The 27,856-nt window shown below is 54.5% G+C and overlaps 10 protein-coding genes across 10 annotated transcripts; 4 read left to right on the top strand and 6 right to left on the bottom strand.

The window, feature by feature from the left end:
• Window positions 1-152: 152 nt before the first annotated feature.
• Window positions 153-3,221, bottom strand: G647_10366 (uncharacterized protein; the record flags this gene model as incomplete). The annotated part of the gene is made up of 1 exon (XM_008726357.1): window positions 153-3,221. The coding sequence occupies one exon, from the start codon at window positions 3,219-3,221 to the stop codon at window positions 153-155; it is 3,069 nt and encodes a 1,022-aa protein (XP_008724579.1).
• A 718-nt stretch (window positions 3,222-3,939) lies between these two features.
• G647_10365 (uncharacterized protein) lies at window positions 3,940-5,411 on the top strand (the record flags this gene model as incomplete). Its single annotated transcript, XM_008726356.1, has 3 exons — window positions 3,940-4,565; window positions 4,612-4,855; window positions 4,926-5,411. 3 exons carry the CDS (start codon window positions 3,940-3,942, stop codon window positions 5,409-5,411), a joined length of 1,356 nt encoding a protein of 451 aa, XP_008724578.1.
• A 247-nt stretch (window positions 5,412-5,658) lies between these two features.
• Window positions 5,659-6,788, bottom strand: G647_10364 (uncharacterized protein; the record flags this gene model as incomplete). Its single annotated transcript, XM_008726355.1, has 2 exons — window positions 5,659-6,543; window positions 6,612-6,788. The coding sequence occupies 2 exons, from the start codon at window positions 6,786-6,788 to the stop codon at window positions 5,659-5,661; spliced, it is 1,062 nt and encodes a 353-aa protein (XP_008724577.1).
• Window positions 6,789-7,970: 1,182 nt separating this feature from the next.
• G647_10363 (uncharacterized protein) lies at window positions 7,971-9,134 on the bottom strand (the record flags this gene model as incomplete). Its single annotated transcript, XM_008726354.1, has 1 exon — window positions 7,971-9,134. One exon carries the CDS (start codon window positions 9,132-9,134, stop codon window positions 7,971-7,973), a length of 1,164 nt encoding a protein of 387 aa, XP_008724576.1.
• Window positions 9,135-10,547: 1,413 nt separating this feature from the next.
• Window positions 10,548-12,168, top strand: G647_10362 (uncharacterized protein; the record flags this gene model as incomplete). The annotated part of the gene is made up of 3 exons (XM_008726353.1): window positions 10,548-11,381; window positions 11,445-11,645; window positions 11,698-12,168. 3 exons carry the CDS (start codon window positions 10,548-10,550, stop codon window positions 12,166-12,168), a joined length of 1,506 nt encoding a protein of 501 aa, XP_008724575.1.
• A 1,413-nt stretch (window positions 12,169-13,581) lies between these two features.
• Window positions 13,582-15,220, top strand: G647_10361 (uncharacterized protein; the record flags this gene model as incomplete). Its single annotated transcript, XM_008726352.1, has 2 exons — window positions 13,582-13,989; window positions 14,072-15,220. The coding sequence occupies 2 exons, from the start codon at window positions 13,582-13,584 to the stop codon at window positions 15,218-15,220; spliced, it is 1,557 nt and encodes a 518-aa protein (XP_008724574.1).
• A 738-nt stretch (window positions 15,221-15,958) lies between these two features.
• G647_10360 (uncharacterized protein) lies at window positions 15,959-17,496 on the top strand (the record flags this gene model as incomplete). The annotated part of the gene is made up of 2 exons (XM_008726351.1): window positions 15,959-16,075; window positions 16,132-17,496. The coding sequence occupies 2 exons, from the start codon at window positions 15,959-15,961 to the stop codon at window positions 17,494-17,496; spliced, it is 1,482 nt and encodes a 493-aa protein (XP_008724573.1).
• Window positions 17,497-18,086: 590 nt separating this feature from the next.
• On the bottom strand, window positions 18,087-20,446 carry G647_10359 (uncharacterized protein; the record flags this gene model as incomplete). Its single annotated transcript, XM_008726350.1, has 4 exons — window positions 18,087-19,034; window positions 19,086-19,777; window positions 19,839-20,118; window positions 20,153-20,446. The coding sequence occupies 4 exons, from the start codon at window positions 20,444-20,446 to the stop codon at window positions 18,087-18,089; spliced, it is 2,214 nt and encodes a 737-aa protein (XP_008724572.1).
• Window positions 20,447-20,895: 449 nt separating this feature from the next.
• Window positions 20,896-22,458, bottom strand: G647_10358 (uncharacterized protein; the record flags this gene model as incomplete). The annotated part of the gene is made up of 3 exons (XM_008726349.1): window positions 20,896-21,248; window positions 21,328-22,105; window positions 22,156-22,458. 3 exons carry the CDS (start codon window positions 22,456-22,458, stop codon window positions 20,896-20,898), a joined length of 1,434 nt encoding a protein of 477 aa, XP_008724571.1.
• A 600-nt stretch (window positions 22,459-23,058) lies between these two features.
• On the bottom strand, window positions 23,059-25,436 carry G647_10357 (uncharacterized protein; the record flags this gene model as incomplete). The annotated part of the gene is made up of 2 exons (XM_008726348.1): window positions 23,059-25,257; window positions 25,374-25,436. 2 exons carry the CDS (start codon window positions 25,434-25,436, stop codon window positions 23,059-23,061), a joined length of 2,262 nt encoding a protein of 753 aa, XP_008724570.1.
• Between the last annotated feature and the right edge of the window lie 2,420 nt (window positions 25,437-27,856).

Genomic DNA, 27,856 nt, shown 5'->3' with positions numbered 1-27,856 from the left:
CCGCAGACGTATTTGCTCTGTTCTGAGTCGCGCTGTTTGCAGAAGTGCCCGCCAAGTGAATCCAGCCAGAGGATATTAAACACATATATTTGGGTATCTTTGGAAGAGTGGAATAAATATACAATGTCGATGGCACTTACTGGTGATGATGTCTAGCTCTCTGCTGACATCTTGAGACTCTTCAGTTGCCACTGCTCTCGGTCCTGCTCGACCCAGTCCTTCTTTTCTCCCAGCACGCACACCGATTTCAGATCAGACGGAAGGTCGACGAGATATTTTTGAGCGACTCTCTGGACGTCGTCTTTCGTCACTCCGAGTAAACGCTCCCTCATTTGCTGGTCCATATCCTCTGTGATGCTATACATGAACTCTTTGCTCGCTTCACTGCTGACGCTCCGTGGAGCATCAATGCCCTGGAAGATGCTGAGCTTGCTTTCTTCGAGTTCTCGAGCGCTCCAGTCCTTGTCCCGAGCATAGACTCCGGCGCGGTTGAAGACACTCAGGGAGTTCCGAGGGTTAGGATCTCGGTATGAAGACATGGTGAACAGGCCACTAATGGGACTGGCGCTAGCTGAAGCACCATAAGCGCCACCCTTTTCTCTGACTTCGGGATGCAAGAAATTATGAACAAGGAGTTGACCGAGCACGGTGAGCGGTGCTTTATCTGGTGAGCTGTACGGCGCGGTTTGCAAGCAGGTCCCAGTGTAAGACACCTGGAAAGGCAGGTTGAAGAATGCTCGCCTCGAAAGCGACGAACCTGCGACACCATCCGAAGTTGTGGAATTTGCGACCGATGACTTCTCTTGTGGCAACTGCGCTAGAAAGCCCTCGATGAGGCTCTGGTTCGTCTTGACCGAGTTCGGCTCGCAGACGACGCGCATCGACAGATTCGAAGAGTTGGCCACTGCGATTGACTGGATAGTCTTTAGCTTCTGGATGACCTGCTCGAGGCTGTGAGGGTCACGCCTAGCTGCATCCAGTATCTTCGCTGTGGACTCAATTTGGGATAGTCCGGAGAGCTGATCTTGTAGTCTTCCTCTTTGTGTCAAGGCGGCTGAGGCACTTGTGATGGCAAAGTGATGCCCACTCTCTGCAACAGTGTCCAGAGCGCCAGAAGCTCTGGCTTCCAGCAGCTCACGAATTGCAGCAACCGCCTTGGGACTGGAGAAATCAATCTCCACGAGGAGGGTCCGCATAAGGTCGAACATAGCAGGGACGTTCCTGTCTAGAGCATAGCCATCAACAAGGAGGCCTTCATGATACTTGTCCAAGCTCCAAGGCTCCGGCGCAACAAAGGACGAGACGGAGATGCCACCAGTCCTCAGCAGTATCTCGGCTTCGAGGTCTCCCACTGACTTTGTTTTAGTGCCCAGTCGCATGAGTGAGTCGGTGAATAAAGGCATCAAAAGCCTCAATTCCTCCGGCAAGTCCGTAAGCAAATGTTTGGCTTGGAAGTATGTAATGCCGTTCGTCTCCGTCTCTCGCCACAAGACGTCCACATCGCCAATCTTAGAGTGATATCTCGGCTTCCTCTCTTTTTCTCGGGCGATGTCACTGACGCGTAGGGTTGGCAGGGTGTCCAAGTTCTTATGTTGAGCTGATTCTTGCTCTTCAAGAAGCTCAAGTTCTTGTTGGCCAAGTTTGGAAAGAGACGCTTCCGGCGAGCTGGCGGACTTCTTGATGTCCCCAAGAATGTTCTTTCTTCGCACTTCTTCCCGGCTTTCAAGAGCGGCGCCATACGTCTCGTCTGGTTTCATGGTAAACTGCATGCAGTTGTCGTTCATTAGGTATTTCTCGACCAGTCGCTCGAGGTACTTCTCTTCCGTCATCCGCTGCTTGAAGGTGTCGATGATCTGATTCCATGCCAGACCGTCCATGGGATTGACGCCATTGAACCACCCAGCAAGATTTTTTTCTAGGAGACCCATGCCAAAGTTGGCCGTCTTGTGCTTCAAGGTAAGTTCCAGTTGATGCATATAGCCATCGATTTTATGTGGTTGAAAAGCTTCGTGAGCCTTGTCTCGCAATATTGTCTGGACGGTCTCTTTCAAGCCAGCAACGTCTTCAGCCTGCATGCCATCTAGGCCGACTGATAGCACTCCCACTGCTGCTGAACTGTCATAGCCAGAATTTGGACTGAAAGTAGTCCCGAGCCCTGACTCAATCAATCCTTGGTATAGAGGCGAGCCGTAGCCATTCATGAGCAAGGACATCATTATGCTGACAGAGAACGTTTCTACAATGTCTGCTGAAGAACAGCCCATCCAGGTGATAGAAGACTTGAATTGCCGATCAGGAGGCTGCATTGTATCGACAGGGCCCGAAACCTCGAAAGAGAGTGGCCCGTCAGAAAAGCTGATGGGCATCTTGATATCAGAATCCGGGGCAGCCTTCTCAAATTGGGAGATGGCGTCGTTGACATGCTGGAGGTGCTCGGCCAGACTGAGGCTGCCGTAGGAGAACATCTTTGCATTACTGGGATGATAGTGCGTCCGGGAGAAGTCGACCAGTTGTTCATGGGTGAGTTGGGTCATAACTTCGGGATCGCCGCCTGAGTTATGCAGCGAGGGAAAGAGATGTTCTCTGAATCTAATATAGAAGAGGTAGCTCGCATCCGACATCTGGCCCTTCATCTCATTGTAGACGACACCTTTGAACTTCACATTATCTTCTGTTGCCGGCTCTCGAGGATCTTCAGGACCAAGCCGCCATCCTTCCTGCAGGAAGTCCGAGCGCTTCAGGAGCGGGTGCAGGGTCGCATCGAGGTAGACGGAGGACAGATTGCGGAAATCCTGAAGGTTCGTCGTCGCGAAGGGGTACGAAGTGTAGTCGGAGGATGTGAACGCGTTCATGAAGTTTGCCAGAGATCGGGGCATCATCTTGAAGAACGGATCCCGTACAGGGTATTTCTGGCTCCCACATAGCGTGACATGCTCGAGAATGTGTGGCAAGCCTGTCCGATCGGTCGGGTTCGTCTTGAAATTGATGGCAAAGACATTGTTCTTGTCGTCTCGCGCCACGTGCAGATACTCTGCCCCGGTCTTGTCATGCTCCAACCGCAACGCTGTCAAGTGTAGCTCCGGCACATGTTTAATTTGTTTCAGGGTAAAGCCGTGGATGCTCTCTCCAGGATTTGGGTAAGCCTCTAGATCTGTCACCGATGCATATCCCCTTCTAGGTAGATGTGGTCTGGCGCAGCGTCGAATGCCATGCCTGAGCATCTCAGGTTGGCTGTGTTTGCAGACTCAACCTGATACGCGAAACGTCTTGGGTATGCGAGGTGGTTCGGAAATCGGAGGAGAGGTGCTCGGAAGAGGCCAACCTGTTCGTCAGTAGTATACCTTGATGATACGCAATGAAAAAGGGAAATGCTTTAGTCAAGATGAGTTGTAAATGAGAAATCTATGGGTCACGTGCCGGCTCCAGTCCTGACCTGCACAATCGCGTTGGTCAAGCGGTAATAGAAGTCTCGCTTGTGGTTTACTATGTGGTCAGAATACTCATGATCAAACCCTCGTCCAACAAGTGCACCGATTCTAGACTGTGGTTGACCTCGCAGTGTCATCGTCCCTTTTGCTGCACTGCGCATCTGCTCGGCCGTCGTGAAAAGAGGGAAATCCCAGATCTGCGCGGCACATCGTCCGTCCAAGACCCAACTACCTCGATCGACTCTTTCAGGCGTTCTTGACTTGCCAGTCCCTTCCACGTCCCGTCGGTACTCATAGCGCACAAAGGATCGAGAAGATTGCAGAGTCACCAGCTCCTTATCTCTGATATTCACGTGCGCTTGCGGCCAATTGCCATCTATCGCCACGGCGAAGGTCCTTGCGCAGATGGTCACGCCGAAAACCACGACCTCGGGATATAGTTTCGCACAATACCGCTTGGATTTGAAACGTGTGCGAGATTTGAAGGCGTACAAGTTTGGACTCCATTCACATGGCCACCACTGCGCTTAGCCCTAGTTCCCAAACCACCAATGGCGACACCCACGATTTACCCCCGCCTGCGCCGGCTGCGAAGAAAGGCAAGGCTAAAAAGGACAAGCAACTCAGTGCGGAGGAAAACGCAAAGCTAGTCCAGCAGCGATTGTCGCAACTGGAGCAGGAGAAGGCCGGTGAGAAGACGCAGCAAGCCGAGATCGACCGGGAAGTGAAAAAGGCCATTCGAGACATCAACGAGTTGGTCGGTGGCGTCGAGCCCTTGAAGGGAATCGACATGATCAAGCAGAAATATGAGGAGCTCCTGGCGGAAATGAAGAAGACGGAGCGCGAACATGTCAAGGCCAAAAAGAGTCGGGATCAGTACCAGAAGGAGGCCGAGAAGTCCAAGTCGGAGAACAACAAGACGGCGACGATGAAGGACAAGCTGGAAAAGCTGTGCCGGGAACTCACCAAGGAGAACAAGAAGCTCAAGGACGACAACAAGAAGTTGGAAGAGACGGAAAAGCAGGCTCGGGAGACCATCAACGAACGGTTGGATCAAATGCTTTACGACGTGCAAGAAGCCATGGAACAGAAGAACACGACACACTCAGAAAATCTGCACCTAGAGCTGGACGAGTTGTAGGTGCAGCGTCCCCCTCATCCGAGCACACTAACTCTCCCGCAGATTCAAGACTCGGTGCAAGGTATTAGCAGATCAGGCTGAGATCCGAGAAATGCACTTCAAGGCCATACTTCGTCACAAGGATGCAGAAATCGCGCATCTGCAAGCGAAGCATGAAATCGAGCGACGGAGGGCAGACACGGAAGCGGCACGTTGTCGAACACTCACGAATCAAGTGTCGACCTTCTCCCACACAGAGGCCGAGCTGAGGAGTCAATTGAATATATACGTGGAAAAATTCAAGCAGGTGAGTCCCAATTTTCCCGCAACCTCATTTAACGATATCACAAGCTGAAATTCTTGAACTCACCATGCAGCAGGTGGAAGACACCCTGAACAACAGCAACGAGCTCTTCCTCACGTTCCGCAAGGAGATGGAGGAGATGTCCAAGAAGACGAAACGGCTGGAGAAGGACAATCTCAACCTCACACGCAAGCACGACCAGACCAGTAGGAACATCCTGGAAATGGCCGAAGAGCGCACGAGGGACAAAGAGGACCTGGAAAGGCTGAGGAAGCAGGAGCAGCAGATGCGCAACATCATCAAGACCATGCAGGAGCAAGGCCGAGGGGCCCCTGTCCAGCATGACCTGGTGGACGAGGAGGGCACCGAAAGCGAATATGACGAAGAATACGAGGACGATGACGAGGACGACGAGGCCAGCTACGAGGCGGAAGAAGAGTTGGCTGCGGAAATCGCAAAGCCCGTGTTTGGACCCGTGCCTCCGCCAGACATGGTCGCCACAAAGGCCAACGGGCAGAGGGCGGCGGCCAATGCTATTGTCAATGGTATCAAGCATTAGAGGCGTCCCCAACCAGCAAATCACGCAGTTGCCTGTACTTTTTGGATATTATACGCCTGTCTTGTTGCACGTCCGTCAGGGGGCTATATGACAGCGCCTGCGTGCGATGCTGTACAAAGTGACCAGAGAAACCCTGGACATCCGTATTATTCTATACAGAATCGCCAAAACGCATGCCATCCAGAGAGATTATAGTAGTATGCCGATGTACTATGTGCCCCCGGCAAGAAACGGTCGCCATCCCCGGTCATAGTTTACTCCGCGGCGCGGCGGCATCGATATACGTCGCACCCAGGCGTAGCATGTCGACCGCCTGGGTGACCATGTCGTGCACAATGTCTCGGGCTGGCTTGATATCCTTGATGATCCCGCTGACCTGACCCATCAGGAACGGCATGTCCACCTCGGACTCCTGGTGTTCCAGGTCATGCGCCATGGGCACGACGCCCTTGTCGGTCAGCTCCTTGATCTTCTCCGGCTGAGCCTCCCACTTGGCAATGTACTCGTTGAGCCGGACTCTCAGCGGCCGGCCCGACACGACGAGCGTGCGGAGCGTGTCGGTGAAATCGGCCGTCACCACGGCCTCCTTGTGCAGCCTGCTCGCGCCGGACTCCTCGGCTGCGACGAATCTCGTGCCCACCCACACGCCCGCGGCGCCTTGCATCAACGAACTCGCCAGGCTGCGGCCGTCGTAGATGCCGCCCGCGGCGACCACCAGCGCCGGCTCTCCCGTCAGGGGCGACTTGTACTTCTTCGCGACGTCGCACACGGCCGGGATGAGGATGCTGTTCGCGATGTCCCCTGTGTGGCCGCCGCCCTCGGTGCCCTGCGCGCACACGATATCCACCCCGGCTTTCAAGGCCTTCTCGGCGTGTTTGGGCGCCCCCACCATGTTCATCACCAACACGCCGGCCTCGTGGAGTCTCTTGATCGTCCGCGCAGGAGGGACGCCGACGGCGGAGACGAAGATCTTAGCCCCGTTCCGGATGGTCACCTCGATCAGCTCGTCGAGTTGCCCGTGTGTATAGTCGTGGTTTGTCTTGCGGGCGGAGCCGCCGACCTGGGGGAGAGCGAGGTCCACGCCGAAGGGGAGCGACGGGTCTGTCAAATGAGACTTTAGTTCGTCGATGATCTAGGGCGGGCATGTCAGCGTGGCTGTCTCTCATTTCAGAGGTTCCTGGACCGTCCTGTGCACTGTACCTCTTGTAATTGTTTCGGTGTATATCCTAGTCCGCCGATCGTGCCAATCCCTCCTGCGTTCGACACCGCTGCCGCCAGTGGGCCGCCCGACGTGCGAGCCATGCCGGCCAGCATGATGGGGTACTTTATCCCCAGCAGCTTGGTTAGCGGGGTGTTGAGGGGCGGCGGCGACGACATCTTCGGACTGGACGGGGGCACGAAATATCAGCACAGTAGAAAATGAAACTTGAGTAACCTGGGAGGCGATGGCCGCAGCGCGAAAAAAGGATAGGATCAGCTCTCTTATTGTTCGATGCTCGAGATGGATCACATAGTACAGTAAACAGAAAGTGTGGGGGTCGGCAATGGAAAACCATCAACCGAGGCTTCGCTCGTGTCGAGCTAAGAGATGGACCTTTCCAAGCGGGCGATCATATTGCCATCACAGGCATTGAGCGAGCTGAACCGAGGCGTTTCGAGCCTGCGACAGGACAGGGGCAGCGGGAGGGACGAGGACAGCATCATTGACGCTGCACACGTTTGATGTCGCTGGGGAGGAGAAGACCGCAGAGCACGCAACGACTACTCAGCCTGGTCCAGCCTCGCCCGCTTGTTCTACATGTTGTTGGCGGCCTCGAATGGCGAACAGTACATTTCCTGGATCTCGTCAGCAGCGTCTGGGTGGCGTCTTCGAACGTATTTGGGCACCGCAGGGCAACGCCGCCGTTGTAGTTGTACAAAGAATCTGCCGACGCGCCCAAGTCGCAGGACGCAAGGATCATGAGCATCATACTCATGCTCGCCAAAGACCAGATTAGGGCGTTGAAGGTACGTCACGAACTGAGAGACTAATTATTAGAACGCAGAGGCCGTCGATTCACGGCCCGTCGGCTGCTTTTGTCGTCCAGCCCGCAATTGAGGTTTTGATATTCGTCGGCATTCGACATGCTCTTGAGGCCTGTGCTCCTGTGCATGGAAGTCATCGCAGCAAGGAGCCAGGAAAGCTTGCTGCCGAAGGGATAGGTTACTTCGGAACGGCAAACAAGACGCAAGGGTGTTGTCACAGACTGACCGGTGGCGCGGAAGTTGAGTTTGTAGCCCGTACATGCGAGCCACACGGCGCCGGGCTTTATCTTGGACGACTGGTGAGAGTGTGACCGTGATGGAACCACGATGACCTGGTTGCGAAAGTGGTGTAGCAACGATTGTTAACTTCCAAGCAGTTCCTCCTCCATCTCCTGTACTTGTGGTGAGCTGGGGCACAGCATCAGCCTTTGAAGGCTGCTATGAAATGTGAGGCTGGACCTCACCGCCCTGGAACAGATCACAATACTATTACTCGCCAACCCGCAGAAAACATGTATTTATACCATAGGCCGCTTAAGACGGAAATGTCCTTCGGACATGGGCACATTGCTCTGCACTCAGTTTCTCACCCTGTTCAAGCAGCGGCACCCCGTCTCTGTACAGATGCTCATAATCTCCGACATGCCAGCCGTTATGAATCACTAGGGAAAAGTTTCCAGTGGCGGCCGCTGCACTCGAATATGTTCCCCCGGACACAGCGAGGATCTTGGCCTGGGAAAGATGGTAGAGATCCACAATGTCGTCTTCTCCCTCGATGATGCTTGCATCCTGTCTGATGGGTGCGATGATCTGGCGCAGCTCATCGTCAGACTCTTGAGCAGGCGAGTGCTTGATGAAGACATTGGACGTTAATTTGCGTCGGAGACACGCCTCCACTGATGCAATCGATCGTTCCAGCTTCGCGTTGTCGAAGTTCCACTTGCCGCCGTCGTGGTGCTTCTGGATCAAGTCGACAACATCGCCCCAGCGATAGTGGACGTGCACATCGCGAGGAGGAATGGGTTTTGCTTTGCCCTGACCGAGCTTGATGGCAGCATTGCGTCGGATCGCAGTGGCTACCCACGCCCGAGTCCAGTCGTCCCATTCCCAGTCCTGGTGCACCTCTTGATCGGCGTAGATGATCACGTCGCATCCTTCGACGTTTTGCCGCACTTCTTGGATGAACGCCTCGTCGTACTCCTCGCCTCGCGCCATGTATTTTGACTCGTCGATAAACCGCTCGACTCCCTTGCGCAGTCTCACCACACGCTCAGGGAACGGCTCATGCCCTCCAACCTTGGTTATGGAGGTGTGCAGATTGCACATGTTGTTCCAATTTCTCTTGGACGAATCGATTCCTAGATTCAGCTCATCCATGGCGTTGTACTCGAACACGTCGAAATCGAACGTCCGCACGGGGTAGAAGTCGACGTCCAGGACTTTCGCCATGCGAATTCCATCTTTGATAAAGTGCAGGGAGGACCCGAATCCTTCCTGCGGCACGCCGCCAACCTTGACGAGCACGCGTCCGGACGGCGCGATATTCGCACTCGAGCTCGCGGTGAGTGCCTTGTCGTTGATAAAACTTCGGATCGGTTCTCGAGAACGATAGGCGCTGCCGATCAAGGAAAGGATGAGGAAAGCGCAGACGGCGGCGGCTGTGAGCTGGCCTCTGGACCATCGCCCGGGTACGGACATACTGCACTCAGTCTTGTCTTCGATCCGTCGTCAGTGTCAGGACGCGGTCGCAAATCCGTGAGCAGTGAGGGCAGTGGGAGGGGGTTTTCGTCGGTCACCAGCCTGACCAATATCAGGACTTTGACCTTGCGGTAAGATGCCAAATCACGTACATAGCGCACGAGAGACTTCTACCCCGGTACCTGGCATGGGAAAGGCAGCCATCTCACAATCTGATCAGCCGCATACCCCTGACCCTTTCCCGATCGGACCTAAACCCTGCCACCCACCTGCTTAAGTAAAAATTGGAACACGAGATAGAGCATGATACGCGTACGTGTCTCGGGTGGCAGGACGCGTGGTACTATATTCAAGGACACCCGATTCCGTCCTGTGGCTGCCCTCTTCTGGCAGACGAAAAGAGGCCGGCCCCTACGTATTGTGCTTAGGTATCGTGCAATAGTGTTGCTGCTCAGCAGGGCCTGGGGCTGTCACGGTTTGCCCCTGGATCGATCTTATCGCGACTCGGCTCGGAAGCCAAGCTGAGGGGAGCATTTGTGGCATTTCAGCGAAATACACCTCATGCCAGACTCCTAGGATACGTATCTTAATGTGTCGTGATCAAGACAGCAATCTCCACGAATATTGGTGACGGTACCCTCGTGTTGTTGCTGCTGTCCCGTGCATCCACGAGTTCTCATGCCTAAGTCAAAGAGCCCGGTCTCCTGTGTGCCTCACGTCATGATGCCGATAAGACCTTGTCCCGCCCCTGCTTACTGTCGTTGATATCAGAGTCATGGCCTGCTCACCGGAGATTTGGTAACAGCGATCTCGTCGGCCCTCGATCATCGGTTGAAATGGGCTGGCCAAATCAAAAGTCTACGCGAATCCCCGAAACAGCGGCTAGTCAGGCCCAGAGACGAGACTTTGCCCTTTTGGGTGCGGCTGATTAAGGTTTGACGCAGGTACCCGCAACGCGCCCAATTAGAAGCCACGTTAGCGGCAGGGGCTGCCGGTAACACTCGGACTGTGTGACTGGCGGCCGCCGCCTTCAGCTGCCCCTCGAACAAAGTCCCACCACGCCACTGCGCCCTCACCGTCTCCTCTGGTGGCGGCGTGGTCAAAAAGGGGTCGGGGCGCTTCTTGGTCCAATTCGACGCTCGCATGGCCCCTGGCCTGGGCCTGGAAGCACATGTCGGGTGTTGTCGATTCCGTCATGAGTCCTGAATCTTTATCGAGGGCTGAAGCCACGATAAGCACACCATTGACCGTACAATTTCATATTCGGTCGCCGGGATTGTTGGGCGCATCTGTGGTTCAGGGGCCCCGATCGTCCAAACCGTCGAGGGTTCTCGTGTGACAAAACTTATACACTTCGGGCTGTACTTCGTCCTCGACTTCCTCGTTAGACCCCGGTGCACACAGAGAGCCAAAATGTCCGTCGCCTCGACACTGTTTGCACGGGGCTCGGACAAGTTATACCTCGCCATCCTACTCGTCTGCGTCGTCGTTATCTCCTGTCTCAACGGACCGTTTGCCTCGCTATTCCACGCCGACACCGATGGGGTAGACGACTTTGTTTATCGAGCCACAGGTATCGAGGGCGACATTCACCTCTCAGATTTCGAGCTCGGCGACATTGCAGAAGATACCGCGTCGAAAGGAGCCGTCAGCCATTTTTACGAGGGAGAATGGGAGCCTCCGGGGATTCCAGACCTGGATCCAGAGAGGAATAAGATTGTGGGCGAGTTCATCAACGCCATCATGGATCCCAAAGACAGGACGTTTCCCCGACTACGATGCCCACGACCCATAAAAGAGCGATACGAGATCCTGCGACGGCGGAGAAACTTTGCAACGAGATGGGACACGCCTCCGAGACGATGGTTTTTCGCTCTCAACCTATACCAGTGCTCGCACGTCCTGCCGCGCCTGATGGCTTCGGTGGTAGAAGCAATCCGTTTCCTCCGGCCCGAAGACTGCGTCCTGTCCATCGTGGGTGGCCGCTCGAACGATGGCACCACTGAGATCCTGGCCAAGTTGCGCGAAGAGATTGAAGCCATGAACGTCACATACTATTTCAGCACGAGTGACGTCGATCCGTTGAAATCGGGCAACGACCGCATCACCGAATTGGCTATTCTACGAAACCTGGTGATGGATCCCCTGGTGCGGCAACCCGAGCTGTACGACCCAGATACGACCGTCATTTTTCTCAACGATGTCTCCATCTGCACGGACGACATCCTCGAACTTGTATACCAGAAGGTGAGCGGAAGCAAGGTTGTGCCGAGTAGATATGTTCTTCGCAGTGCTAACGGTTTCTGTCAGGTCTATCAAAAAGCCGACATGACCTGCGCCATGGACTGGGTCGATCATGGAGAGACGTTCTACGATTCCTGGATCTGCCGGGGCATGAGCGGCGACATGTTCATCGAGATCCCACAAAGTGGCAGCTTTGAATTCAAACACAACTTGTTCTGGAACGATCCAGACACGAAGACTCGCTTCGAGGCGAAGCTTCCCTTCCAGGTAGGGCAAACCGTCCGCACCCGTGCATCGACGTCCGCTAACACATGACCAGGTTTACTCATGCTGGAACGGCGGCGCCGTCTTCACTGCCAAACCGCTCCTCCAACACAACGTCACTTTCCGAGCTTCGTACAAAGACGAATGCTACATGGGCGAACCCACGCTCCTGTGCAAAGACTTCTGGAAACACGGTCATGGCCGAATCGCCGTGGTGCCCAGCGTGAACATCGGCTACAACGATGACGAGTCACGCGGCACAAAGAAAAAGTTTGGGTATGCCACCGAGATCATCCATCGGGCGGAAGACGAGATGGGACTGGGCAAATACAGCAAGATCCATTGGCAAGACACCCCACCGGACCTCATCAAGTGTGAGCCGGACTGGCAGCACCCCACGTGGGTACGGTGGGACGAGGCGAAGGAGCAGGTGCCCTTCGACTGGACCCATTCGGGATACTTCAACGCTGAAAAGGCGACGGAGGAAGGCGTCTCGTTCGAAGACGGCGGCGGCGTAGACCCGTGAACGGGGGCCGGGAGACGGGGATTGGATATGAAAGAGCGGCGTGAAGAGTGGGTATTCATTAACCCACTACTCGCCAGAAGGCAGAGAGAGATGTCCCTCTCAAGCGGGACAAATTTAGACCAAGAGTTACAGGGCGTCTGGTCAGGACACGGCTTACGAGCAAATAGACGGGACATAGAAGTTCACGATGCACGAACGAGCAATGACTGGAGTCTTGGAGCAGTACGCGTGAGCAGTGCCAGGTTGGAAGGACACGGTACTGTAGCAAGCCATGGCGGAGAGATGCGAGGCCGGGTCGAGTGTTGAGGATGGAGGTTGTGGCAGAGGCCGAACGAAGTCAAGGTCAGGCAATCCGAGCACTGCTCCGTATGTACGCCATATATAATATCAGGATAAGTACCAAGTCGCCGTCCTCGTACTCGTCCGGACCGAGTGACTTGGTTCGAGTACTCTGTACGAAGTACGCACTTCCTCCTCCATGCTCAACTCCACGTCCTTCTCGCCCGCCGTTTCAAATGCAAAGCGCGCGTCACCCGGTCTCGGTCTCATCCAGGTGCGAATCACCGCAGGACCTCAGGCACTACTGTACCTAATGCTGATGCTTTAGCCTTGACATCCACCGGTCTGATGGGAAATGCCGAGACAGATCTCAAAAGAACCGATCCATTGCGTCGGATGGTGTAAAGTACACTCAGTCGACACCGTGGAATAGTAGTATTGGCGTTATGCCTTGACCTTTAGTCTTTTATCCATTTGAGTACTCCGTACTCCGTAATTCGCTGACAATCAAGAAGATAGGCTTGCATGACGGGCAGGTACAACCTGGAAGAAGCGGATCTCGAGACAACGCGATCATCGTCGAGCTCGCACCAGTATTGCAAGCAAGGTCTGAGACATTCGCAACGACATCAGCGAGCGAGTAATTACTGTGTATGGAGTACTGTGTATATCTATGCTCTCTCCCGAGTCGACTTGTCGACTTGTCTTGTCCCACATCATCGATGCTTCAATCGCCCTTCTTCTTCTAGTGACAAACAGGAATCCAAGTCTAATTACCCTCTCTCGCACCGGGGTGAGTACCATGACCAATCCAGTGTCGATTTGCTGCATCACGATGTATCCCTACTCTGTACGTGGGTAAAATTGGGAATTCAACACATACGCAAGGGGGCGCATTTGACGAGCGCAAGGGCTACCATGTACGAGTACGGTAAATGGGGTGGCAAAGCTCTCCCCAGACCTGCAAAACCTCTAGACTCTACTTCCTACATTCCAGCGCGCCGGTCCGTGAGATGCAAGGACGCGCCCTTGGTGATATAGATCCCCCCCCCCCTGTTCTTTGTTTTACTTTCCTTTTCCTCTCTTTGATGGCGATGAGATGGCCATTGTCGGGTCGGCGGCCGCATCGAAACCATGTTTCCACGATTCGAGGTAGCTGGCTTTGCCATCACTTTGGTCATCGTGTTCCTGTTCGGCTCTCGATTCAAGCCCGCCTTCCCGGATCTCGACCCCTCGGTTCCCAAATACGAAGATGAACCGCCCGAAGCGTCTTTCGTGGACGACGTCGAGCCGCCCAATCCCTTCGAGGACGCCGAGGCAGGGGACGTCTTCTCGCAGCAGCCCCCAGAGGAAACCGGAATTGGCAAGCTGGCAGATACGATGAACTCGACGCTCGGATTCGGCAAGGTGTTTGTGATTTCCATGCCGGACAGGGCGGACAAACGAGATGCGTTCAGCCTCCAAGCCAGGCTGTCGAATATAACGTTCCAAGTGAGAGACGGCGTTGCCGGCGCGGATGTCCCTGCCAAAGCTCTTCCACTTGTACGTTCACCTCTCTCTCTCTTCTCCTCCTTTCTGGAAGGATAAATCGCGACGAAGCTGACATGCAGCCTCACCTCCACAGCATTTCGTACAGGATCCTGGTGCCACGGGATGTTGGCGCGCGCACTTGAACGTCATGCAAGAGATGGTGCGGGAGAACATCCAGTCCGCGCTGGTGTTCGAGGACGACGCCGACTGGGACGTGGCGATCAAGTACCAGATGATGCAAGCAGCGCGAGCGACACGATTCGTCACAGGACAGCCCGAAGACGCGAAGTCCATCTCCCCCTACGGCGACGACTGGGACATTATCTGGTTCGGACACTGCGCGGCCAACACCGACCCGGAGCACGATCGACAATTCGTTGTCACCGATGACCCGACAGTGCTGCCACCCTGGTCGCGCTCCGAGTTTATCAAGCCAGACATGTCGGCCTGGGAAGAGGACTCGGACGACTACCTGAACTTCCAGACCCGGATCTACTTCAAATCGAGCTGGAACTCCTGCACGGCCGCGTATGCCATCTCGCTGCGTGGCGCCGAGAAGGTCGTCTTCACCGAGAGCATGGTGCCCTACAACGATCCGGTCGACAACGGCATGGGCGCAATGTGTAACCAGCACTTCCTCGACTTTACCTGCATCGCTCCATTCCCGACCGTGGTGGGCATCTCCAAACCAGCTGGCCCGTCAAATCGAGGGAGCGACATCCGCGGGTTAGAAAACGAGCAGGTCGTCGAACAAGGCTGGAGTGAGCGGCTGATGTACTCGACCCGGCAGAACATTCCTCGCATCCTCACGGGGGAAGAGGACTTTGTGAGTGTGTTTGGCACGGACGACGTGGCCCCGATGTCGCTCAAAGACATCGGAAGCGGAACAGGGCACGGAGAATGGGTCTGGGCAGGGACACGGTACTTCAACGAGGACGAATACAAGGCCGTCCGAGACACAGATCTGAAGCAGGCAGAGGCCGAAGCAGATCAAGAGGAAGGCATCGAAGTTGGCGACTGGCAAAGCCCGATCGAGCCGGAAAGAGAGCAGGGCGAGCATGAGGTAGAAGACAGGACTGTCGGTATCACGGGCAAGCAGGATGGGGCTTCCAAGGAGGGGGCAGCTGAGGTGAAACTTGCAGACGGTGCCGGAGCATCAGGGCCGGAATCAGAACGGGAGTCGGACTCAGAGCGAGAAATGCTGGGCCATACACCCGAACTGCTTGAAGCCCAGCCGCAGTGAAGCCCTCGACGCTATTGTTCTTGATTGGCAAGAGTTGTCGAAGAGTGTACATACAGAGATCAGCAGAATCAGGCCCGAAGTGACTCGACTATTGATGCACAGGCTGATCGCTGTTTATGCGGAGGCAATATTGTGCCTGCTGTCCACAAGCAGAGCGAAGAACAAAACGAAGAAGAACAGCGGTTTCTCAGACTTGGAGGACAAGGCTGAGGGACTCGATTGAAAGCCACGATATTTCCGGGCCAGTGACCGGTGGGAGGAGAGATAGGTGCTGGCGAAAGCTGGGAAAGATATTAGGCGGAAGGAGACAGGGACCGCCTGATGGTGGAATGGACAGCGGCAGGATCTGTCGAGATATTGAATCCTCGCACTGTGTAGTCCGTGTCTTCACGGGTCAGAGAGTCACAGTTGCAGCTCCAGTGTTGGAAATGCTTCGGTGAATTTGAAGCCCCGCACATCGCCCTGTGGGTGGCCGGGTAAACTTTGTCCCGTGGGGCGTGACGTTAAAAGAGCCTCGGCAAGCGAATGTCATCAACTGCGAGCAGTGCAAGGCTGTCGTCGCCTTCGGCCGCAAAGCCAGAATAATTCGATATCCGATCTATTTCCATGTCTTGTCCTACGAGGTCCTGCTAACAAGTGTTTGAGATACGACATGAACTAAATCACTCGCTCGCGCTCCTCGCGCTGCCGCTGCCTCTCGGTGACACCTACCACACTCACACCGCGCCCCCGCCCACCATGGCCGACGCACTCTGCGGGCCATCAAATCCGCTTCAGAACCTGCAGAAACACACGCAGGTCGACCGGACACTCCAGCAAGATCGCCTCGTCGGGAACAGACAGTCGCCTGCTCAGGTGAGTTCCCGTCTGCCTCACTTTGCTCTATCTCCGTCGCTGACCAGTGTACAAAGGGCTTCCGTACCGCCGACCCCCGAGCTGGCGCCCTCGACGCCGACTTCCATGCCTTTGAGAACTCAGCGCCGAACCCTTTACAATTCCACCAGCCCGAAATCTTCCATTCTCAACACCACGTCCCGTCCGCGCCGGGAGCATGGGCCGCAGATTTCCAACGACTCTCGCTCGGCAACCAGTCGCCCGTGCCGGCGCAACAATTTCGCACCGAAGCTCCGTTGATCAAGTCCACCCCGCTGGGTGGGTGGCAAAATGAATTCTTGCGCCAGCGGTCCAGCGCGAGCACACCTGTCTCTCAAGGAAAGCAAGCAGTGCGGGACCTTCCGCAGATGAGCAGCAATACGTTCCAGCCCTCGTTCATGAACTATGCCCAGACTCCGTACCAATCGTACACCACCGGCGGCTTCCAGCAGCAGGAGCCGCAAATGCAGCAGCCAAGCATGGCACAAGAGCTTCAAATCTCCGACGTGGACTTTGAGGCCGCGTTTGCCGATGCGCTCGCCCACGCCCAGGAAATGGACCAGGACCGCGCCCACCAGATCGAGGCCCAACTCCAATCAGACCCTACAGATGCCCACCAACTGAGCCAGGGAGAGAAGATCAAGATCGGGAGCGACGCGCTCCATTACGTCGAGAAACACGAACGAACCGCCGAGCCGAACGCACGCGACGCCGACGAACTGGCCCGCACGGCAGGCGAGCTGCTGAACAGCGTGTCACACGACACGAGCGAGAAGTTCCAAAACAGTCAATTTCTGCAGCTGATGCGCAAGATTCGCGACCGCGAGGTCGAGGTCCAAAATGACGACCTGCAGGAGAAGTCGACGGGGAGGCCGGCATCAGAGAGCCTCCACGTCGAGCACCATTCACAGGGTCCTGTCCCCGCGGCATCGACCGGGATGGGTACCGAAACGGATACAACGTCGCACTTTGAATTCCCCGACATGGACGCCGTTTATGCCCCCACGAATAGTGACGATATGTGGACCGATCACGACGGCGCGTATGGCTCGCAAGCCGGGGTTGAGTATGCCGCAAGTGCGGTACACCCCCAACCACAGCAGTCGCCCTACACGTCGTACGGGTTCGACGATGACCAGTACCCGCACACTCAGATGGAGGCACTGCACCCGGGCGGGAGGTACTATCCCGACCAGAGTCCCCAGCTGCAGAAGGCGGCCGTGGCCGGAACCGGCTCTTCCGAAGTCGAGATGAGCGGTGCTGTGCCCCCAGTCACCGGCGGTGGCAGTGTAGTCGAGGACGGAGCCACGCTAGAAAAGCGCATCTCCGCCAGTGATTTCGAGTACGTCGATCAAAGTGCCGGATTAGCACGACGGTTCGCGAGGCAGGAAATGAGCTTCTAAAGTCGAATGGCCTTTGTTACCATGTAAGGTTAGGGGAAAGCGAGCGTCGAGCGTCGAGCGTGTTCCTTGGATATGCCCGGCTCAGTGTGGCAAGATCTATACATAGCTACACACTACTGTAGGAACGAGTATAATCATCATGACGACGATGGAGTGAGCTGAGCTCAACCAGCATTTGTCCTTTGCGCCCGAGAGTCTATCGGCGCTGTGTGTGATAATATCATGAGCACGTGAATAGGTTTCCCCCCCTGTTGCAGCAGCTAGAGCATTTCCAACAAATGCCCGTCAACAGTGACGGTGCGAAATGCAAGATCAGCCTCGAGTTGTCGAAAAGCATTTGAATGCCGCCCCACTGCTCTGCTGAATCAAGCTCGACGCAGCGTCAGTCCGTCCGAACCCAGTAATGTCGGCACAGTCTGCTCCTTTTGTCGTGTCAAATGCCGAGGACCAGCAGGGCGACAGGGAAATTCCATAGCACCAGCAGGCTGGAAGAAGTCTTGTCAAAATAGTTGCGCATCGGCCCATCCACAGCCTCAAAATATTGGGTTGCCCGTGACTTGCTCAGGCTCCCTGCCTCGCTATCTCAACGCTCAGCACCAGAAGATGAAAGGTCCTCGCTCCAACTTCTTGAATCGACTTCTCCCGGTGCCGCTGCCGCTGCCGCTGCCACTGCCACTGCCAATGCCGTTCCCATGCGTCGCTCCATTGCCATTCTGCCCTCCATCAGCCACACCCGCTTCCTCATCCAGGTCCATAGCATCACCCTCGTCTACCTCATCGAGCGCATCACTCCACTCCGACCCATCTCCCTCCCCATTCATAGCCAGGCGCCACCACCGTCCCATCATGATCTTCCCGCTGGGGAGGATAGAGCCCTCGTAAGCGTAGGCATAGTCGATGTCGTTCCAGTCGAGGTACTCACTCAGTCGATACTTCTCCTCCATCTCTTCGACTACATCCTTGTCGAATTTCGACCCGTCGCGCCAGAGCTGGTTATTGAGAAGTTTGTTGCACAGATGAGTAGTGAGGTGTGCGTCGATCTCGGCAGGGTCAAGTTGTTGCCCTGCTGCGCCCACGCCATTGAGGATGTGAGCGACTTGAGGATGGCTCGTACCACTCTGGGCCATCTGCGTCGTAATCGTCGTTGTGAAGCTGTCGCCATATTCTTGCTCCGCGTGCTCGAGGACTTGGATTAGGTGGCGACATGTAGGCTTGTACAGCACCATGATTATGCGTCTCCACCCGGGGATGCTGTTCAATCGCGGCTGCGCTGGGATCGAATGGACGACACCTCGAAGCCGCATCGCCAAGTAGGGATGATATTTCGGTAGCCGTGTGCCACTTTGTGAATCTGGTGGTGTTCTCATGTCGTTGGGCGAGGATAGCACGACAAATGGGGCTAGACCTCGAATAAAGCTGCACGAGGCAGAGTCCGAGTCGAGGCCTGGAATCGTGTTCTGAAAGATTGGGATATTGGCGAATATAGGTGGCCAGAAGCCATCCTCGTCATTATCGTCGCTGACGGTGAAGTCGAGTTTCTGCATAATGTCAGCCAAGCAGCTCTATAGTAATAGACGCTTGAGATTTACCAGAGGATCCACCCTCTGCCAGTCCTCCGCTAAACTTTGCACTTCTTCGAGCTCTTGTTTCTTCTTCGGCCACTGGGCCAGGGTGCTGTAGTGCCCATACCATTCAACGGCGATCTGCAAGTCATCGTCATTCAAGTGCTTGTCCCACTTCTTCAAATTGATCCCAGCACGCGTTAGGTCTTTCGCCATATGCCTGTAGGTGTTCTCAACCATGCCGGCTGATCCAAAACCCTGTCGCTCTTCAATAAGATGACGGTGCCAAAAGTTGCGTATGTGGAGTAATGCGTGCGTATCGAGGAGGAAGCTGTCTGGCAGCGAATGCTTTCTCAGATTCCGTCGCTCTTGATATGTAAGTAGGGTGGGCTCGGAATGCTCTTCTCCCGCAGCGGACTCGCGGAATAAAGTTTCTAGGGATCTGTCCCAGGCGTATACCACAGCTAGATCGTAGTTCCCCCGGGATGACTTGATGACGTGTGCTAGTTGCGATGTCGGCGACAACAGGAGGTGGGAGAGCACGAGCTGAATGGCGTCAAAGAGCGGATTCGGCTGGCCATATCTCTGTCCACGACATGGGAAGAAGAAACAAGATAAGAATGTGCGGATCCAAGGTGAGTTATGGGGAGAAGCGAATGCTGCGAGATTCTTAGATGTTGATGGCGGAGGAACATGGGCCTGTCGTGACTTGTACGCCTCTATATGACGGGTAAGTAAGCGTTATGAAGATATGAGTACCAGATGCTCAAGGCAATATACCAATAACCATGTCTCTTAGGACATCCATCTGTACACCCAGCCGTGGATCTTTGGGGTCAGTAAATTCGACGAACTGGCGAAGCACGGCTCGACGAAGTTGATACGCGAAAATGTAATGCCTAGGATCGGAGATGTATGGATAGTCGTATCGTAGGAGGAATCTTTCTTTCCAGATGGCCGATTCTTTAGGCACTAGGAGAGCAGCAAATGTCTTGCATGAGCAACTCAAGTTGAGGAGGTCCTTGTCATTCGGTAGGTGAGACACAATCTTATTGAGGATCTGTCCACGTTAGCGGGCTAGGACGTAGGATTACGCTGATCTCCCTTGCCTCAGTAGGAATTTCTTCAAACTTGCTGCTGCAAGGCGTTGGAGATCTGGGCCTAGCTGAGAGAGACTGGTCGTCTTCTGGACTCGAAAAGCCGTGCATTAGTTCCTCGTCAGAGACTGAGATCGCCTTGGGTTTAGCTGGAATCCTGGCCTCTGCGTGGGTGGAGTCCTCCTCAAGCATGTCGACATCCGTGTTATCAGCATCCTCAGGCGGATCAGAAATGTCTGAATCGGTTGGGTCAATATGGTTCAAGGCGATTTGCACGGAGGGAAGATCCATGACCCAGCATGGAGTGGGAAAAAGAGGCCAGAACTCGGCAGAGGAAGAAGAATTAAAAAGCACAGAAGAGAAAGTAGAACCGTATGGGGTCTTGCTTAACATGCCACGTTCGAAGAAGAGTGAAAGAGAGCAGTTTGAAGCCAAGTCATGACTGAGGCGCCAGGGCGAGGAGATCGATGTTCGGTGAGGCAGCAGAGAGGTGGGAGTGAATACCTGCAGCAGGAGTGCGAGGACGAGATCGATGTTTGGTGAGGCAGCAGACAGATGGAAGTGAATGACTGCAGCAAGTGCCAAAGAGCACATTTCACAAGGGATATGCTCGGCCTTGCGTCGACGAAGTTTTGCACAATCGGCCACGCAACACACCTGCTTCATCGAATTTGCTCCATCATATTTACTCCATCGTAGCCTTATTCTCTTGTATGTCTGCCTGTGGGCCCCGTTGAGTTTTACTGCATTAGGGCCATGGCACAGAACAGCCCAGCAATGACTGACAGAACTGCAGGCTTGACGTGGCTGCCTGCAGCATTTGACCCTGGGGCTGAACTCGAGGCCGAGGAGGGGTTCCCCGACGAGGTTGGGGAGCCAGAGGCCCTGGATACCAGGTATATCTCGCCAGAGGCGTCTGAGGATACAAAGATACGACCTTGACTGTCGATAGCCATGCCGACTGGGCGGAAGCAATCACCGGGACATCGCGAATTGTCCTGGTTGGCGAAAATATCACGAGCAGCCGTTCTGCTCTGGAGCTCGTCCACTGGCTCGCCAGTGGCGTTGAAGGCTACAACGGACATCTTGTATCCTGTGAATCACGATAATTAGCCTGTGTCAATAACGCCATCAAAGATAGCATAATCTTCCAGAGTCTTGCGCGAACTCACCCACAGGGTCAGTCCTGTCCCAGCTTCCGTGGAACGTGACCCAAGCTTCTGTGCCGCTGTTGTTGAATTTAATATCAAGAGGAGCCATGTGAGCCTGGAAAACCAAGCTTGCAGGCAGTTGCTCAGCACAGTAGGCGTCTGTCCGGTTCTCATTGTTGGAATCAGGGCTCGCGTCTATAGCAAACTGACTTCCGACGGTCAGATTGTCATTGTCTGGAAGATCCTCAACGCCCCAAGCCGAGAAACACCAGGGGTAACCAAAGTTGCCCCCTTGAGAAGCATACTGGGTGCCGTTCAGGTAGCCCAGGAAGTTCAGTTCCTCGGCAGGGTTGTCCTCGTGCACATCGACACCCATACGGGTAATCTGGTCAGCGGAGTTCTCCACTGAGTAGAGGCCACCGCTGTTTGGATGCTCCGCAATACCGACATCATTTCTCATACCCCATCCTAACCGCAGGCCGTCGCTGTTGAAATCGTATGGAGTGCTGGTCACATTGCTGATGTTGAATGCTTTGATCTGGGAGTGTCCAGAATCCAAACTAGCAGAATCGAAGTCGATGTTGGAGGTGGAGCCTCTGGTAACCACAAGCATACCAGGAGCCTTGTTTGACAGCAACAGGGTTCGAGTTGTGTGGTCGCTGCCTGCCATGTTGCGCACAAGAGTGGCGTTATTGGAGACAGTCATGGCTGACTGGTCATAGGTCCAGGAGTAGACACTTTCGGATGAGGAAGCATAGAGAGTTTTCCCATCCTGCGAGATCTCTATACCGTGATTCAGCTATTACTATGTCAGTCGTTGGGAACCCTTCTGACAGCAAAGTGACGAACACTCAACGCAGGAGTAAGGTCAGTGGATGTGCCGACAGATACACAACCATCATTCTCTTCGAGTGTATGTGCGGAGACAACGCCTCTTCCTTGTTCCACCACCAAGAGATTGCCGGCCTTGTCAAGGAGGATGCCACGAGGTTTGGATAAGCCTGTTGCAACCACTTGCATACGGTACCCCGATGCGAGGGAAGGCTGAATCGAGCCTGAGGGTGCTGGACCGCAGCTTGAAGATGACTGCGCGACTGCTGGCGACAGGCTAGCAGCGAGCACTGCTACGACGACCGATGGAAAGGTTCTCATCTCGGCCGGGTGGGTGCAGGAAAGCGTGATTGAGGTCGGTGGGTGGAAGGATCAGTCGCACTCAAACGAGGGCTCAAGGGGGCTTTATGGTATGAGAACTAGACAAATCCTTCGTGCGGAAAGCTGCACAGAGCTCCATGGTAAGAGGCAGATGGCGGCTTGGATCTCTCTTTTCCCTGGAAGGAGCCGTGGTCATGATGCTTGCCAATGCAAGAAACAGTCTACCAATATGATGATCTCATGCACAGAGGCCTGCGGGTACTGCCGGAGTTAGCCCTAGCGCCCCATGACAGGGGCACGTGAGCGGAGGTGAATGCCGATAACCGAATCCTCGTTCACGACATACAATTGTGTTTGTAAGCATCCAAGTAAAGAGAGACACGACTATAGAGTACCGATTGTTATGCCGCGAGTGCAGAGGTGGTGCTACAACGGCACAAGTCGACAGCACAGTCTTGGCTACACCAGTGACGCGTCAGGAAACATGACCGGCGACAGCGACAAACCATTCGTGGATTTCAGCCGCTCGCCTGGCACAGCCGCAACATTCGAGCGGGGGCATCTATATCTATCAATCTCGGACGCCGTATTGCATCCCGTTCAATGCGCCTGTACCACCCCGGCTTCGTTGGCCTGTGCCGAAATCCTCTTCTTGTATGCGTTCACGTCTCCAGGGAACTTCTCGACGATACCCTTGTCACAGACCCACAGGCTGGTACAGACATTCTGAAGCATCGTCACATCGTGGCTCACCATCAGCACACCGCCCTGGAATTGCCGCAATGCTGTCGAGAGGGCATCCATCGCTTCGATGTCGAGATGATTCGACGGCTCGTCCAAGACTAGAATATGCGGGTTCGTCAGGGACAAGCATGCGAAAGCCACCCTAGACTTCTGACCACCAGACAGCAATTCAAGCTTTTGCAATCCCGTCATTCCTGTAATGCCGAAGGCGCCAAGATGCCGTCGATATTCTTCGTCAGTCTTGCCAGGGTACGTCTTCTGCATGAAGCCTACTGCGGACGTGTTCATGTCCAGAGCATCCACGTGGTGCTGCGCAAAGAAGCCGATGCGGAGACGCGGGTTCTGTGATATCAAGCCAGACGTAGGTTGGAGCTGCCCAATCAATAGCTTCAATACTGTTGTTTTACCCGCTCCGTTGGGGCCCACAATGCCAATCCTTGAATCGAGTTGGACGTCCAGATCGACGTTGCGAAGCAAGGGCTTGTCTTTTGTGTAGCCGAAAGAGACGTTCGTCATCTGGATAATCGGAGGAGAAAGCTTCTCGACGTCGGGGAATCGGAAATGGACCGTGTACTCAGCCTCAGGTGGTTCGAGGACAGGCATTTTTTCCAACTTCTTGATACGAGACTGCGCCTCAGACGACTTGGCAGCATTATATCTAAATTTGTCAATAAACGCCTGCAGGTGGGCTCGTTGTGCCATTTGGTTGTCGTATTCGCGTTTGGCATTCTTTCTTCGTTCTTCCTTGGTTGCGTAGAAGGCATCAAAGTTTGCGCCTTTGTAGTAATCCAACCTTTCCGAATGCTGATGAATGATATCAGTTGCCACTTCGTTCAGGAAAGCACGGTCGTGTGACACCACCAATACCGTGCTAGGGTATGTTTGTAGATAGTTGGACAAAAATGTGATCGAGGGGACATCCAACATATTGGAAGGTTCGTCGAGCAGCAGCAGATCTGGCTCACAGAAAAGCGCTCGTGCAAGGGCCAGCCGCATCCGCCAACCGCCGGAGAAGGTCTTGGTTGCGAATTGTTGACGTTCTGGCGAGAAACCGAGACCGGCAAGGATACTGGCAGCTCTAGATTCTGCCTTATCGGACTCCATCTCACTTAACTTGGCCTGAATGTCGCCCAAAGTAACGTCAAGTCCGTCCTTCTCTTTGTCTAGACGGCCGGCATCCTTGGAGGTATCGGCTAACTTTGCCCTCTCAGTCTCCAATGCCGTGAGCTGCTTCGAGATCTTCTCCTGCTCCGCCAGCAAATGCTTCCGCCAGACATCGGCATCGAGCACCGCTTGAAGGGCGGGTGTATCATCTCCAGTGATCTCTTGCTCGACGTGAAGGATGGAGATGTGAGTGGGGATGGCGACTTCTCGGCGGCTCAGAGCTCGGAGAAGAGTAGATTTACCGATACCGTTCTGACCGACCAAACCGTACCTCCGACCGTAGGCCAATGTCAGAGAGGTGTCTGTCAGGATACGTTTTCCACCAATTGACACATCGATGCCTTCCACCTTAATATCTTTGCTTTTCGACTGAGCATCGGCGCCAAGCTGAAGAGGGTTGACGGCCATGAAGAACTCTTCATACGATTGCGTGGAGTCTGGCTGATTAAGCAGCCTGGATGCTTCATACTCAACGTTCTTCATAACCTTCTTGTCTTGCTTCGCTCGGATTTTCCGCTCGGCCTTTTCGAGCTTCTTTCTATCGACCTTGGATTCGACTTTTCGAGCATTGGTGGCCTCAAGGTCAACAGCACCACTGGTTAAGCCCAAAGTGGAAGAAATATTCCGTTGCGAGCTGACTTGGATGGTCTGCTCAAGCTTCCTGGCTGTGAACGGCATCTGCCGCCGCTCGGGATCGACGCCATTTGCCTCGCTTAGTCGCGCAATGAATCTTTCAACAAGATTGCGGATAGCCGTTTCGTTCTGCTCAGTGAAGTTCCCCGAAGCGGACACGAGCAGAGATGTCACAGTCTCGAGAGCTTCACCCAGTGGTGACTGAGTAGCTGGATCGTCTTCTGAGACGTAGAGCTTGGATGCATGGCTCAGATATCCCTGTGGGCCCTATTTAGCGAAATGACTTCCGGGAGCGAAGCCATGCAACAAAGCAGTCTTCGATAGCGACGTGCAACAGAAAGGTCACTATCACAATGCAGAAGATGTCAACTTACCACGGAATATTCAGACAGTACGTGGTCAATATTGGGAATTTGAGCCTGAATCTCGGCTTCCATGGTTGCAACGCAACGGGTCCAGAAGTATTTGACAAGGACAGGTGCACAGGTCGAGGCTGGTACGTGCCGTTGATCTTAGATTTTGTGCTAACCAGACCTGCACCTTGATGGACGCCCCCGGATTGGACAAGTGTTCAGTCGATAGACCGGAGATAGACGGAAGATGAAAAGGTGTTATTGATGTGGATGAGGCGTACTCCGTAGTGTGGCTGAAAGTCGCCTGACTGGTGCTTGATGTCTGTTTACTGCTTCAAACTCGAGTTGCCCAATGATCATGCCGGGTGTGACGGCGGTGAGATCCGGGACTACGGCCAGCAATCAGATCACGTAGTACTGTGTATGCATCTGCCTCCAAAGTTGTGCAGCGAAGATACAGTCACGTACACTGTGGATGTGTCGAGGTTTGTCTGGTGCATCAGAAATTTGAACGGCGGAGCCTATCCGAACCGTTCTTGGCAGACTACGACAAATACGTACTAGTGGAAATTTACACACAAACTTTCATTCTCCTAATCGTCAAATCTCCCTCTGAACGCGAGTCACGCTCTGATCAGGCCGGACAGGAGCGGCACAGGTGTTTGTAAGAGCAACGCGTCGGTCTCTGCTTGGTTGCAAGGACATGCTCCTGCAGCGAGTAAGTGGAGAACTAGAAAGCGCTTAGCGAGGACCCCGACTGCAAGACGCACATCTCCAAGCTCAAAATAGATAGTCATGCCACGATCTGGAAAAGACGTCCTTCCACGATCGCTGGTATCCAGAGGGGAGTGCTTCGGTAAAATAACGAGCGTCTTGCAGTAGTCACCAGCGCGGCTGACCGGCATCGATCATGCACATGTGGTGCTGCAAGTGACTGCTCTGGTGGAGGTCTTGCCTGTCATCCCAACAGAAAGCCCACAGGAAGACCTGCAGAAACACGACCAGGCGTTTTATGCCACTCCTGCCACAGAGTTGTCCTGCAAAAGGTCGCAAGACGTCAGCTAAGCCGTTGTACGTCCAACGAGCGTATGCGTCGAAGAAACCCTGGCATTGGTTTCCGAGCCTGTGGGTATCGAATGACACGTTAGACGCACGGATTTCCTCTTGCAGTAGACAGACCTTAACCTTCTTGGAAGTGGTCTTGCGATGCCCGACTCCCTCAGTCCCGCCTTTTGATGTCAAGCTTCAGCTGGGAAGCACTGGCCTGCGAGAACCCCGCACAAGACCCGTGTCTCTGCCACAGGGTTCTTGTGGAGGGTTGGCAGCGACTGTGTCAGACACAGCTGAGGCAGAGTTGAAGCAGCTCAAGTTTTGCTGGCTATAGGCATGAAGCCTTCACAGTGATGGTTGTACTCCGTAGAATTCAAGACTATCAAGCTGGGCGTGGAGGCATTCTTTCCAGAGCCTTACGAAAGCTGCCTGGCCTGCTCCATTGGCCAGTTGTCAAAGGTTGCCCGGCAGTCTGGCTACTGACAGGTCTGCAAGGGAGGTGGCCTCGTTCATTCATATCGATGCGTAACCAGGCCTTGCTATTCTCCAACTGCCTAGGACATTCTCACCGCCAGTGGACGATCAATCAGCGGCCACGGTCTTCCACGCTTCCTCCACCTCTTGACTTCCATCGTCTGACCTCTGGTCACGTCTTCCGAGGCTGATGTATGACACGGGTACATGTTGAAAGCAGCTTCGACGCTCATCACTGGCCCCGGGTCGTGCAGGGAGCTAAGTACCCCAGTAGCCGGTTGGCCTCACATTTGTATCATCAATGCCCGTTCGAGCTAGAGCGGCTGGCACGCGACGCGAGATCTTACTTTGTGTGTATCAACACGCAGATTCCGTCATACGTGAAGCCAGCCTATCAGGGCGCCCATAGCCACCTTTGTGAAGAGCCGGCCTCCACCCGGATCAGCCACGGCCAGTGTCCCTTGATTAGGCGAGACGATTCGGCTGTGCGAGAGTTTCGAACGAGCTTCCATCCGCGCCTTATCCCCGCTTGACCTTGATGGGCATTGAAGCGACCGACAACAGACGGCCACTTTTCCGGATCTACAAACTTGATTTCCATATGCACATGTGAGACAACTGTTGGCATAGCCGCATGTGCCGTGCAAGCGTCGACTCTTCGAGGCTAGAAGATCTCGACCGCCAGAATGTGGTGGGCAAGCGTGGCTAGCTGGTTGTCGAATGGCGATATCAAGCCGAGAGGATCCATGCTGGACTTTCTCATCCGATTGAGCAGCCATTTACGTACACCCTGGCCTTGTTTTCCAGGTTTATGATCGCGTTTCACGCGCTGGACCCTCGCTAACGCACTTTAAACTCGCTACTTGCTTGAACCACCTGTCTCATGCGTTCGCTGGTGGACTTTCAGCTCCAAAGCTTGCTTTTTCGGCATCTCCAGATGCTCTCCGACTTGTTGCGCGTGCCCTTTCTGCCACAGAAAC

This window comes from Cladophialophora carrionii (genome assembly GCF_000365165.1).
Source record: "Cladophialophora carrionii CBS 160.54 unplaced genomic scaffold supercont1.14, whole genome shotgun sequence".
In the NCBI taxonomy this organism is placed as follows: domain Eukaryota; kingdom Fungi; phylum Ascomycota; class Eurotiomycetes; order Chaetothyriales; family Herpotrichiellaceae; genus Cladophialophora; species Cladophialophora carrionii.
The sequence above is the reverse complement of the archived record's forward strand: the minus strand, read 5'-3'. Positions and strand labels throughout refer to the sequence as shown.